Here is a 12,359-nt window from a genome sequence, read left to right as displayed (position 1 = left end):
TTTGCAAACAGAACTTTCCCAGAAGGACCTCACGTCCTTTCATCTTCCCAGCTTTCACTTAATCTGTTTTCTTACCTGGCAGAGCCTCGTGTCCTCACCTTGGCAGTGCTCTCAGTCTGTCAATCTCCTACCCCTTCAGGCTTTCTCTCTTTTCTCACCAGCTTGTGCTTATTCAATTCCATTCCATTCCCCATGCCCTTAACGCCCTGCCTTCTACCCTGACTTGCCAACTCCCAATACTAGATCACTCCAACACTCTGTTTACTCAGCTTCTCTTTCCAAGCTTCCAGACGCTCCTGTGGAAAATCATACAATTGTGCTGACTGGTGCTCTTACAAATTTATGGGTCTTTGGCTCAGCTGAGCCCCCCATATGCTCTCTAGTTGGTGCCCATTCAGTAGTGAGTCGCAAACTTCTTACTGCAGTTTCCATTCCTAAACGTCAGCTTACGCCCTTACCTTGTATGTGACTGAAAAAATGAGTCCATTGAGCTTAACTGCCTTGACTTCCTTCAGCTTCCAAACCCACTGACATATTCATCCTTCCTCCACTGTCACCAATAAAGTGGAGCTTCTGCATGTGTGCTGCACTAATCAGCCATCAGTCCCTCCCTGTCTGCTCCTACATCCTTCAGAATCTAGCTTCAGCATCCATCCTCTAATTTTAAACATTTGCTTTTTCCATTGCTTCCTTCTCTTTGGTCTACGGTTCTGCCCAGATAGTCTTGCCCTCACTAAGGCTACCACTCTGTAATTTTCCTTCCATTCACAACTGGACTCTTGGGATGGGAAGATGACACTTCTTTCCTCTTCTTGCTGATCCTCCCTAATCCTCATCCCACTGCCATTTGGTTTATCCCCTTTTCAATCCTGCCGTTTGCACCTCTTCACTCCATTCTTATGAGCTTATACTTACTACTTACCAGTTGACAGGTGAAACGGTCAATCTTTATCCCACTTGATCCCTCTGCCATATTTATTTAACCCAGTTACTCACATTCACCTCCTTTGACTTTAAAGAAAAACAGATTTATTGAGGTATAATTTGCATAGCATAAAATTCGCCTATTTTAGGATGTAATGATTTTTGGTATATTTATAGAGTTGTGTAACCATCACTGCACTCCAGTTTTGGTATATTTCCATCACCCCAAAAAGAGGCCTGGGGAATACTTTTCATCACTCCTGGTTTCCACTGCCCCTCCCCCCTGCCCCCAGCCTCAGGCAAGCACTAATCTGCTTTCTGTCCCTATAGATTTGCCTTATTTGGATATTTCACATAAGTGAAATTATCCTGTCTACTTCTTTATCTGTTCTTTTACCTGATTCAGTTCTCTGTTCCTGAAGTGTGGTGGGTTACGGAGTTCTTGCCTGTGCTCCCTCTTTTGTACATTCTATACACGTTCCCTACAAAAATCACCCGCCTTCCCACAAACACACCTATAGTTTCAATTTACCAGTAACTCAAAACTGGCTCCTCAACCCCAGCTCTTCTGAGCTCCAGGCCAATGCTTTCAACTTCCAACCATACTAATTACCTATGTATTCTGTAGCTTCCTGAAGCTCAACAAAACACAACTGGTTATCTTTTCCTCAAACGTGTTTCCTTCTGTATTTTGGCATTGGATTAATGACCCCACTGTCTTTCAGAAGTCCTATGTAGAAGCTCAAAGTCTGTTCTGATCCCTTTCTTAATGAGCAGTTCTTTTTGTACTAGGCCCTGAACTTTTCATTCCTGATCTCATTTCATCCTTATAATATCCCTATGTTTATTTACCATTATCCCTACTTTGCAAATGAGGGAAACTGAGGCTCTGAGAAGTTAGGTATGTAAGATCAAACAGGTAGTAAACATCAGAGCTGCAGTTTAATTCCCAATCTCCTCCCTTTTGTTTTTTCAAACATCAAAGGCCATGCTATCCCATGTCTGTCTTTAGAGACAACCTAAGAGATTTCTGAATTCCTCTTCTTCATTTGTACCATCACCTTCTCAGTTCAGGTCCTCATCATCCCTTGCCCAGCTTAAAGAAATTGTATCTGCCTGTTCTCTCTGCCTCCTATAATTCTCCCCTTTATGCCTTTCAGAAAATGGTCATTCTAAAGCAAATCTGATCATGTCACTTCCTGAAATTCAGGTTATATGACAAATGTAATTTATGAAGCAAGTTATAACTTTTACCCCAAAATGGGTAATGTATTAAAGTTGATCATTAATTCACTTAAAAAATAAACTAGTCCAGATTCAAGGGAATTCCTATAATGACATCATGCTCACTTACATTCAAGGAGGCTTTTTTGAGCAGTTGGAAAAGGAGGATGAATTAAAGTTTATGTTTTAAGAATTTCACACAACCGACAGCCCATGATATTGACACCCCCGCCTGTAGCATACTATCCCATTGAAGTCCTGATGGCTGTCATGCTGATTCCGAGTCACTGTGATAGCTGTCAGTTGTTTCAAACTAACGAGAGTGTGTCACAATTTGTTGAGTATAGTAGCAAACAAGTTGAAACCTACTGACGGCTTTATGCCAAAAACAATGATCACTCTCACTTCTTTCTTACCACTCAGTTTGTGCTGTCTGGACGTCACCCACACCACGATCATTTATCGTGCTCTGAACCAGCCAGTGTTTCACACTTGTGCCTTCACACGCGTTATTCCTTCCATCTGGGGCCCCCTTCTCCTGTTCCCTCTCACCCTGGACAATTCTGAAAGACACAGATCAAATGTTGCTTCCTTTGGGAAATTCTTGCCCGTTCACTTTATGTAGAGCTGGTGGTCCCTCCTCAGTGTGCCCAGTACACTGTGGGCATACTTGCTTTTGTGTTGTAATAATCTGTTTATGGTTCTCTTTCTCCCAGAATTATCTTTGGGAACCCAAGGAAATAACTGCTTAATTCTTACTACGGAATCTTAGGAGACTCCATGGAGGAGGTAGTATTTTAACTGTCTCATGAAGGATTAAGTAGGAGCAGAAAACTGAGGAAAGATTATCCTGGGCTGAGGAAACAAGCATCAGGAAAACAGAGTCATGAATAAATGGACTATGGAAAAAGAGGAGACAACTTCTGTTTCTAAGTGCCCTTTGCAGTGCTCATTAAATTAAGAATGATATTGAAATCTTGAAAATATAGTGACTAGCCATTACCTGAAATTTCTTATCCCGTTTATATAGCTTTCAGTAGTTATGAGCTCTTTTTTTGTGTGTGTGTGGTACGCGGGCCTCTCACTGTTGTGGCCTCTCCCGTTGCGGAGCACAGGCTCTGGACGCACAAGCTCAGCAGCCATGGCTCACGGGCCCAGCCGCTCCATGGCATGTGGGATCTTCCCAGACCGGGGCACGAAACCGTGTCCCCTGCATCGGCAGGCGGACTCTCAACCACTGCGCCACCAGGGAAGCCCAGTTATGAGCTCTTTGAGTCCTATCCTATTGGCCATTAAGTATTATTCAAAATGCATAAAAACTTGTGTCAAAAATTTTCTACCATTTCTACAGTACCCAGTTAAATGATCTAGTTCTGCAGGCACATCTGATTTTATATAAGCTCTGTCCAGAGAGAATGCTTTAAAATAATCTAGTATTGCTTACCTTGGTTAACAAATGAGAAAATATAATTCTAGGGAGGTGAAGTAATGAACCTCTGTAAGATTTGCTCATGGAGGCAGTTTAATATTAATACATGTACAGAAAATTCATAATTATTTGTACTCTTTTGTTCTGGTTTATCACTGATGAGAAGCAAATTGTGATTTACTAATTATGAATAACTTTCCACTGACTTACATTTCTTTCTGATTTGTATTCCTTGATTGTATATGTTTATCTTTCTCCTGAATTATAAAACTCAGCTTTAAATGGAACCACATTGGTCTTTGACATAAGCTGTCTCCAATTGCAAAGCATACACATATATGATACATAAATATGATTTTGGCTACAGTAAATAGGGCTTCTGGATAATAAACTTGTCAGGTCAAGTTACTACCCAGTGGCAGTCAGTCTGATCTGTCACCAACCTGAACAGATTTTCATGTCTTTTCAGTAAGTTGACAATATTTAATAATTATTTAAAGAATTCTGAAATGTACGTTCCAATTAAGTTTTATATAGGCTTTTATTGGAATCTAGTATTTTTCTCTTTAAAAATGTTTTTAAGTGTTCTTAACTTTCATTTATATTCTTTTTTTTTTTTTAAGGTAGAGGAGCAATGTCAGGGCCTAAAGGAGTTTTACCAAACTGATACCCTGCGAAAGGAAGAGGGTGATGCTGAAGCTGAGTGTCACTCTGACTCAGTGGAGAAGCAGTGGCAGCTGTTTTTAAAGAGGAGCTTTTTAACTCAAGACCTCGGGCTCAAGTTCCTTAATTTAATAAATATGGTGAGAATAACATTAAATGAGTCACACCTTCTTCAAGGATCACTTTTCAAAGTCAGAATCATAAATTTAAAAGTTCAGTTGTCTGTTATTCAGCCGTGCTGGTTTAGGAAGTTCTTTTTAGCTCCATTCAACCTAGAATAGTCCTGAAGCCCAGCATTTATGTGCTTCTTTGCTCCTAGACCTCTTGTGAGTTTATCACATGAAGGCTATTTTATCTATTAACAAGAAAGAGTGACTATAATCCAAATGTAACATTATTATTATTACATAGAGTCCTCAGAAGATCACCCAGAAGTTCTGAGTTATGTTGAAAGTATGCAACAAGATCCTTACAAGATTTCCAGAAGCAAAAGATAACATCTAGGATGAATCTTCATTTCGAAGAATTTCTTACAATACCAGATCTTTTCATAGCAAAGCTCCATTATATTTAGAAATGTACCCTAAACTTTAGTTGTTAAGTCATATCTGTAAAGTATCCTAGAATCGTTATATCAACCTCAGGCCCATATAACGTTCTCCACAGAATTCTTGAAAGATGGTTAATCCACCTCTCCTTCAATATCTCAAGTATCTTCCTTATGAAACTGTTCATTTTATTATTAGAAAATGCCAGCTGCTAGGACTTTTTTTTAAATGTTAAGTCGAATCTGTCTTCATATCTGATTCTAACCCTCTGTAGCTCCACAGGGGGAAAAATGTATGCATATTTCATTTCTCTTACACACGAAAGTTTTTCAAACCTTGAAAACAGTTGCAAAATCTAATTTGAGTCTTTTCTGCAGTGAACTAGATATAAATCCTTTCTATCATTTAGGAGGTAGCTTTCTCTCTTTCTTCATCCTAATCCTCCCTCCCAGAATTTTCCATGATTTGTCAATATCATTCATAACATGTAAACAAGAAGTAAAGTACAGCTTCAACACAGAGTACAAAGTGTACATCATTCTTTACTAATGAGACCTAAGACTGTACTAGCACTTTTAGCAATAATTTCACTTTGTTGGTTCATATTAAGCCTGTGATGGAAAAACTACAATTGCATTACATTTTTATTGCAGTTCCTGCCAGGCTAGGTCTCTCCCATTTTATATCCATGTCGCCTATTTATCTTTTACATACAAATGTGAAGCTTTATATTTATTTCTATTTTATATCACTTTGTTAGTTTTGACTCATGATTCCATCTTGTTAAACTAATTTTGAGCCTGCTATCTATTGCAGTAGCCATCTCTCCTGGGTTTAATTCTGTATATTAATAAGTAAGCCTCTTGTGGCTGCAATTAGATCTTTAATAAAAGTGTCTGAGGGGCAGATTGCTACCCCAATCCATTAATCAATCAATTAATTAACCAATCTTTTAAACAATCGTGGATGTTCCCAATCATACTTTATTTTAACCACTTTTTCTTAAGTCTATAATGGAAGACACTGCTCAAAGGAAGGTCTATCTACCTAGTATCCTATCAATTGTATAATATAATTTGGCAAAAATTAGTTTGACTCCTAGTGATCATAGGGTTCTTTCCAAAGTGCTCACAATCTGATGACTTTATTGCCCTTGTTTTCAATGTAAAGCTTCATGACAGGTAAATCACATACGCCATCTTTTCCCCCATTTGAAAATCAGGGCATTTTCCTTCCTCTAATTTTCTGGCCCTTCTCCTATTTTCTGTAGATTTGCAAAGATGACTGACATTTGCAATTTTCTCAGTACTCTGACACGTGATGAATCTCAGTCTGGAGCCTGAATTCATTTGGAAGAGTTGGGCTCTAACTACCCTCATCTACTTTGAGCTACAATTTCCTCTTTATCTTCATTGTTTCAAACTTTGTTGTTTAAAGACCAGTCTTCTTAAATCTATATGGAAACAAAATATGCATTAAATAATTCAAATTTATCTAATACTATCCATATGCATCAGAGAAAACTTACTGAGTATTTTACCTATGTTCTTATGTTATATTGGTGCTTTACTGTAAAAAAAATTGTTATTTTTTTACTTGGAACATTTAGAACATATCTATCTATCTATCTTTAAGATTTTTACTCTTTTTCAGTATATCTTTATATCCATCTCTTCACTGTGTACTTCTCCAATTTGCACTCATAAGGGAGTTTACATATTTGCAAACTGCACTTTTTTTGGCCTATCCTTTTTCTCACTAACTTCCTTTTGAGAAATTATATTTTTCAGTTTTGGAATTTCCAGTTGGTTCTTTTTTATTAGATTTATATTGCCAGTGAAATTCTCTTTTTTAATCCTCTCTTTCTCCATCTTTCCTGTACTTTCGTGACCATATTAATCATGGGTATTTTAAAGTGTTTGTCAGCTAAGTCCAACATCTGGATCAGGAATTGTTTCTATTGTCTACTTTTTCTCTCGGTTTCCAGTTCTGTCGTCCTATCTCGGGATGATGAGAGAATATCTATCAAATGCCAAGCATTATGTATAAAAAAATTGTAGGAGTTCCAAATGGTGTTATCTTCTTTCCTTAGGTGGGTGTTGGTTGAAGATCACTTAAGCCAATCAGGAGCTTGTGGAGTTGAGTCTGGAGTACAGTCCTGTCAATGCTCCATCTATTCTGTTGACCTTGGGCTCTCAGCGTTTTCAAGTTAGAGCTTGGTGAATTCTCTGAGGTCTCTCCCCCTGGCAGGTCTACAATTTGGGGAGTCTTGGGAGATAGCTGAAAAACTTCCACTCTGCTTTTCAGAGGCTTTTGCTTGGGTTTTTTAATCCACTGCCCTGTTCAGCCCCAGTATTTTGTCAATGTTCTGAGATGAAGATGAGCTGTGTGCTTGAACCCCCATCCCCACTAGTGTCTGTCAAAAGTTCTATTGTTTTCTCTGTTCCCCAGTAAAGCCTCATGTTCAGCCTCCTGTCAGCATACAGAATTGGGAAATGCCCCTGACTGGGGTAGGAGAGGTGACAGGTGAGCTCACCACTCTCAGATTCATCCTTCTCTGGAGTCTTGGCCTCTTTAGTTCTTTTTGCCTTCAAATAGATGCTTTCTGCATATATTCCAGCTTTTCTAGTTGTTCTAGGCAGAAGCACTGCTCTGCCACTAGCTACTCCATCCTACCAAGAAACAGAAGTCCTTTATTACTTATTTAGAATGTTTAAGATTGTACAGTCAGATTTTCATTTAAGATCTGTAGCAGGAATCCATTCAAAATTATATTTTGTATCTTTGTCTAAATAAACTTAGGTTTCATGATATTCAAATGTCCATTTAGAGTTTTCAGCAACAGTGTGTATTTTACTACATACCTTGGTGGTCTTGTATCTTGACATTATAAACATGGCTACTTTACCCCAAGGTCCTTACCAGTGTCATATGATAAATAAATTCCTCCTTATTGATAAGAATTAAGGTCCACATAATGCTTAACTTTATTGGTTCAGTGACATTCTGAGATATGAATGGTAAAGCCATTTGATAAAGCCAGTATAACACAATTTTTATTCTCTTCATATCTTTCGGACCATTAGGCTTTTAAACAAACATTATTGCTGAAATGTGGTAACCAGTTTGGTTATTAAGAAGGAAGAAGACCAGCTGGCACTTTCCGCTGAGTGTTCTGCTCTTGACTGGGTTGCCGGGGCTCAGATTTTCAAGCTTGAAATTAAAAAATTTTTCAGTTCATCTAAAAATCATCACAATCAGAAAAACTGATTTAGGGCAGAAATCTGGCAGACATCTTGATGAAAGTGCCAATTTACTAATTTATAGTGGCAAATACCAAGAATGCTACATGGAATACTGCCTTCCAGTTATCAAGATATCTGAAAAGCAAGATTTCAGAAGACCACTCATTGTGTGTGAATCTACATGGAAAATGGATAATTTAGTGCCCTGTTTAGACTAGATTATGGCAAATTTTCCAATGACCCTATACAGAAGTAGAATGAGTAGTGTGTTTACTAACTAGACCTCAGGCAAATTATTTAATCTTTCTGAGTGGCCAAAATATTTGTTTGCCAAATGCATAATCACTCTTCTTGAATCCTGCTAGCTAGGCATCAACAGATCCTACCATAGCTCTCTTTTCTAGGCTTCATTCAGGGCATATACTCTTCCGATTGTAGTTGTCATTGACATGCTACAAATTCCAAGTTTACATTAAATTGTGTAACATTTTGATTAATATTTTCTTAATAATATGTGAAAGATACCCTATCTTTATTTATAGCATAGATAAAAATATGATTTGCTTTAGGGCCTGCTGTGGCTGTCTAATACCTTTCATAATATGTGTGTCTTGTTCATCATAATTACAGAATACATCATTTTACTACTAGATCCCCAAATTCATAGGAGAAGTCACATTTAGCACCTGCAGGTATTTTTTCAATTAAATGACACTTTATAATGTCTACATTAATATAAAAATATAAATGTGCAATATTAATGTCATTTAAAATAATTTTAAAATAAGATGGCCTGTGATTTAAAATATCCTGTTACATATTCATGGCACTATCTTCTGACTATAATCTAAAAGGTCCCGTGACTTTTAGATACCCAGCTGTCATTGCCATTGTAGAAATTCATGTGCAATTGCTCCTTAGAAATTCAAGGATTTACTGAGAAAAGCTGGCCATCAAAGTAAAAATTACTGTTTTGCCAAACAAATATTCTTCTGCATTTTTTTGATGTTTGACATAAAAAAAGCCCATTGTCTTACTCTCTACCTCTCTTATCCTTCTGCCTCTGATTGAATTTCCAGTAGTTTAAAATCGTTGTTTAAAGGATTTCAAATCAGAGATCTAGAACATATGAAAGTTGGGAAGAGAAGTGTTGGAATTTAGATATTGTTCTTCTGGTGCACAATAGAGATACAAATATAGAGATACAGTTGGCCCTCCATATCCACTGCTTCCAAATCCCTGGATTCAACCAACCTCAGAGCTAAACATAGTACACCATCCACAGTTGGTTGAAACCTGCAGATATGGAGCGCCAGCCATGGGACTTGAGCATCCACTGGTTTTGGTATCCGTGGTGAGTCCTGGAACCAGTCCCCGCCTCCCACCCTGCTGCCGTGAATACCGAGGGACAACTGTATATAGAGGTACATTTCAGTTCTCACAAAATGGAGTAACTTGAGGAACTGCTCACAAGGAAAATTTTAAATAATTCTAGTATTGAGTTGGCCAAAAGGTTTGTTCGGTTTTTTCTGTAAGATGGGTCTAGTAGCACTTAGTTGTCTTTAACTTCATTTGAAACAATTTTCTTAGATTGTATATTACAGCTGTCATATCAGCGTCATTTAAAAAAAGTCTTATCAAAATTGGTGAATTTTTGTGTAGCCATTTTAATATTGAAGATGGAAGAAAAAAAGCAACATTTTTGGCATATTATGCTTTATTATTTCAAGAAAGGTAAAAACGCAACTGAAATGCAAAAAAAAGATTTGTGCAGTGTATGGAGAAGGTGCTGTGACCGATGGAACATGGCAAAAGTGTTCTGTGAAGTTTTGTGCTGGAGATTTCTCGCTGGACGCTCCACCATGGTCGGGTAGACCAGTTGAAGTTGATAACGATCAAATCTAGACAGTAGTTGAGAACAATCAACGTTATACCACATGTGAGATAGCCGACATACTCAAAATATCCAAATCAATGGTTGAAAATCATTTGCACCAACTTGGTTATGTTAATCGTTTTGATGTTTGGGTTCCACATAAATTAAGTGAAAAGAACCTTTTTGACTGTATTTCCTCATGTGATTCTCTACTTAAACATAACAAAAACGTTCCATTTTTAAACAAATTTTTACGGGTGATGAAAAGTGGATACTGTACAATAATGTGGAACAGAAGAGATCATGGGGCAAGCTAGATGAACCACACCAAAGGCTGGTCTTCATCCAAAAAAGGTGATGTTGTGTCTATGGTGGGATTGGAAGGGAGTCCTCCATTATGAGCTCCTTCTGGAAAACCAAACGATTAATTCCAACAAGTACTGCTCCCAATTAGACCAACTGAAAGCAGCACTTGAAGAAAAACATCCAGAATTAGTCAACAGAAAACGCATAATCTTCCATCAGGATAACACAAGACTGCATGCTTCTTTGATGACCAGGCAAAAACTGTTACAGTTTGGCTGGGAAGTTCTGATTCATCCGCTATATTCACCAGACATTGCACCTTCGGATTTCCATTTATTTCGGTCTTTACAAAATTCTCTTATGGAAAAAATTTCAGTTCCCTTGAAGACTGTAAAAGGCACCTGGAAGAGTTCTTTGCGCAAAAAGATAAAAAGTTTTGGGAAGATGGAATTATGAAGCTGCCTGAAAAATGGCAGAAGGTAGTGGACCAAAGGGGTGAATACGTTGTTCAATAATGTTCTTGGTGAAAATGAAAAATGTGTCTTTCAGTTTTACTTAAAAACCAAAGGGACTTTTTGGCCCACCCAATATGTACAATGGGATAGTTTAGAAAGAAACACAGACCCAGAATAATCTGCCCCCTCATGGTCCCTGATACTCAGATATTGACATATTCTAATGTGTGTTAAAATAAAAGGTGGAATCCACTTTAAAATTTATGCATTAAAATAATCTCAACTTCAAAATTTCTGGACCCTTTAAGCCCCAGGAAATGAACAGATCCTAAAGGAGAGGACTCAAACACCAGTGGGGTCATGAAGAGCTCGGGAGCTGACGTCCAAGCATAGATTATGGGTTCTGAGGGCCCAGCTGTGCCTGTGCACAGACTTTTCAGACTTGTCTTGATATCAGAACTGTGTTCTGCTCTGGCTATGATGAAGCGTTTGCCTCCTCAAATAGTTGTATGCAAAATGTTGTATTTCTTGGGAAAGAAAAGCCATTATACAATTATTAATTTCACAGGCAAAAGCAAATGAAATATTAAATGTGAAAAATGAAGTACACATTATGGAGAACACTATGGAAAGCCAGAAGGCAGAAAGGGAAGAACTCAGCCGCCTTCGGATAGCCTGGCAACTTAAAGCCACTGCAAGCAAGCCCGTGAAACAGCAGTGGGGAGCGTTCAAAGAGCAACTTAGAAAGGTGAGGGAACAGGCAAATGGGTAGTATTCAGCCTTAAAAGGGAAGGAAATTCTGACACATGCTGCAACATGGAGGGACCTTGGAAACATAAGTGAAATCAGACGAACACAAAAGGATAAATATTGTGATTCCACTTATGTGAGGAACCTCGAGTAGTCAAATTCACAGAGACAGAAAGCAGAATAGAGAATACCAGGGGCTGAGGGGAGGGTGAAATGGGAGTTAGAGTTTAACCAATACAGAGTTTCTGTTTGGGAAGATGAGAAAGTTCTGGCGATGGATGGTGGTAATGGTGGCACACCAGTATGAATGTACTAATGCCACTAAGTTGCACACTTAAAAATGGTTCGAATGGTAAGTTTTGTTATGTGTATTTTACCACAATAAAAAGAGGGCCTGTGCTTTTGTTCATTGGTGGTTTAGAACCACAAGCTCACTCTAGGTAGTGAGTGCTTTCATGGTAATTGAAAAGTTTGATGACACACCATGTCATCACTGGAATGAATATGACGTATTTGCTGGTGGTATCAAAGAAAACGTATGCATAACTATCTAATGTCTATTTCAGACTACTCACAACTTAAAACTTCTTCAGGAATCACTTATGCCTGTGTCTGCACTTGACCTTGGAGGGAGTCTCCAGACCATTTTAGGTCTACAGAAAAAGTGGAACGAAATGAAACCTCAGTTCCAGGTGAAGAAACAAATTGATGGCCTTGGGTGAATGAAAAAGTATTAAAAACTGTTCAGTCGATGCTCACCTAATTAATTTTTACAGTCTGATGAATTACAATTTTTAAAAAACAAAAGCATTTCTTGTCTAGAAATCCACTTTAAAAACACATTTTTCTTCCTGTTTAACTGCAGTGTGCTATATTTGATGATACACAAACATTCGGGCTACAAAAGGTCCTTAATATATTCTTATCTTAGATTATTTT

The 12,359-nt window shown here is 38.0% G+C and overlaps 1 protein-coding gene across 1 annotated transcript in view; it reads left to right on the top strand.

The window, feature by feature from the left end:
- The window catches only part of CCDC141 (coiled-coil domain containing 141), a 197,060-nt gene that overhangs the window by 138,452 nt on the left and 46,249 nt on the right, over positions 1–12,359 (top strand). The window contains exons 12-14 of the mRNA XM_082629826.1: positions 4,201–4,380; positions 11,239–11,418; positions 11,987–12,112. Of these exons, the coding sequence (XP_082485952.1) occupies positions 4,201–4,380; positions 11,239–11,418; positions 11,987–12,112 (486 nt within the window). The remainder of the gene's footprint in view (positions 1–4,200; positions 4,381–11,238; positions 11,419–11,986; positions 12,113–12,359) is intronic.

This window comes from Mesoplodon mirus (assembly GCF_964341445.2).
Source record: "Mesoplodon mirus genome assembly, chromosome: 8".
Lineage (NCBI taxonomy): Eukaryota > Metazoa > Chordata > Mammalia > Artiodactyla > Ziphiidae > Mesoplodon > Mesoplodon mirus.
Note: the sequence above shows the minus strand (reverse complement) of the source record. Positions and strands in the feature narration are given on the sequence as shown.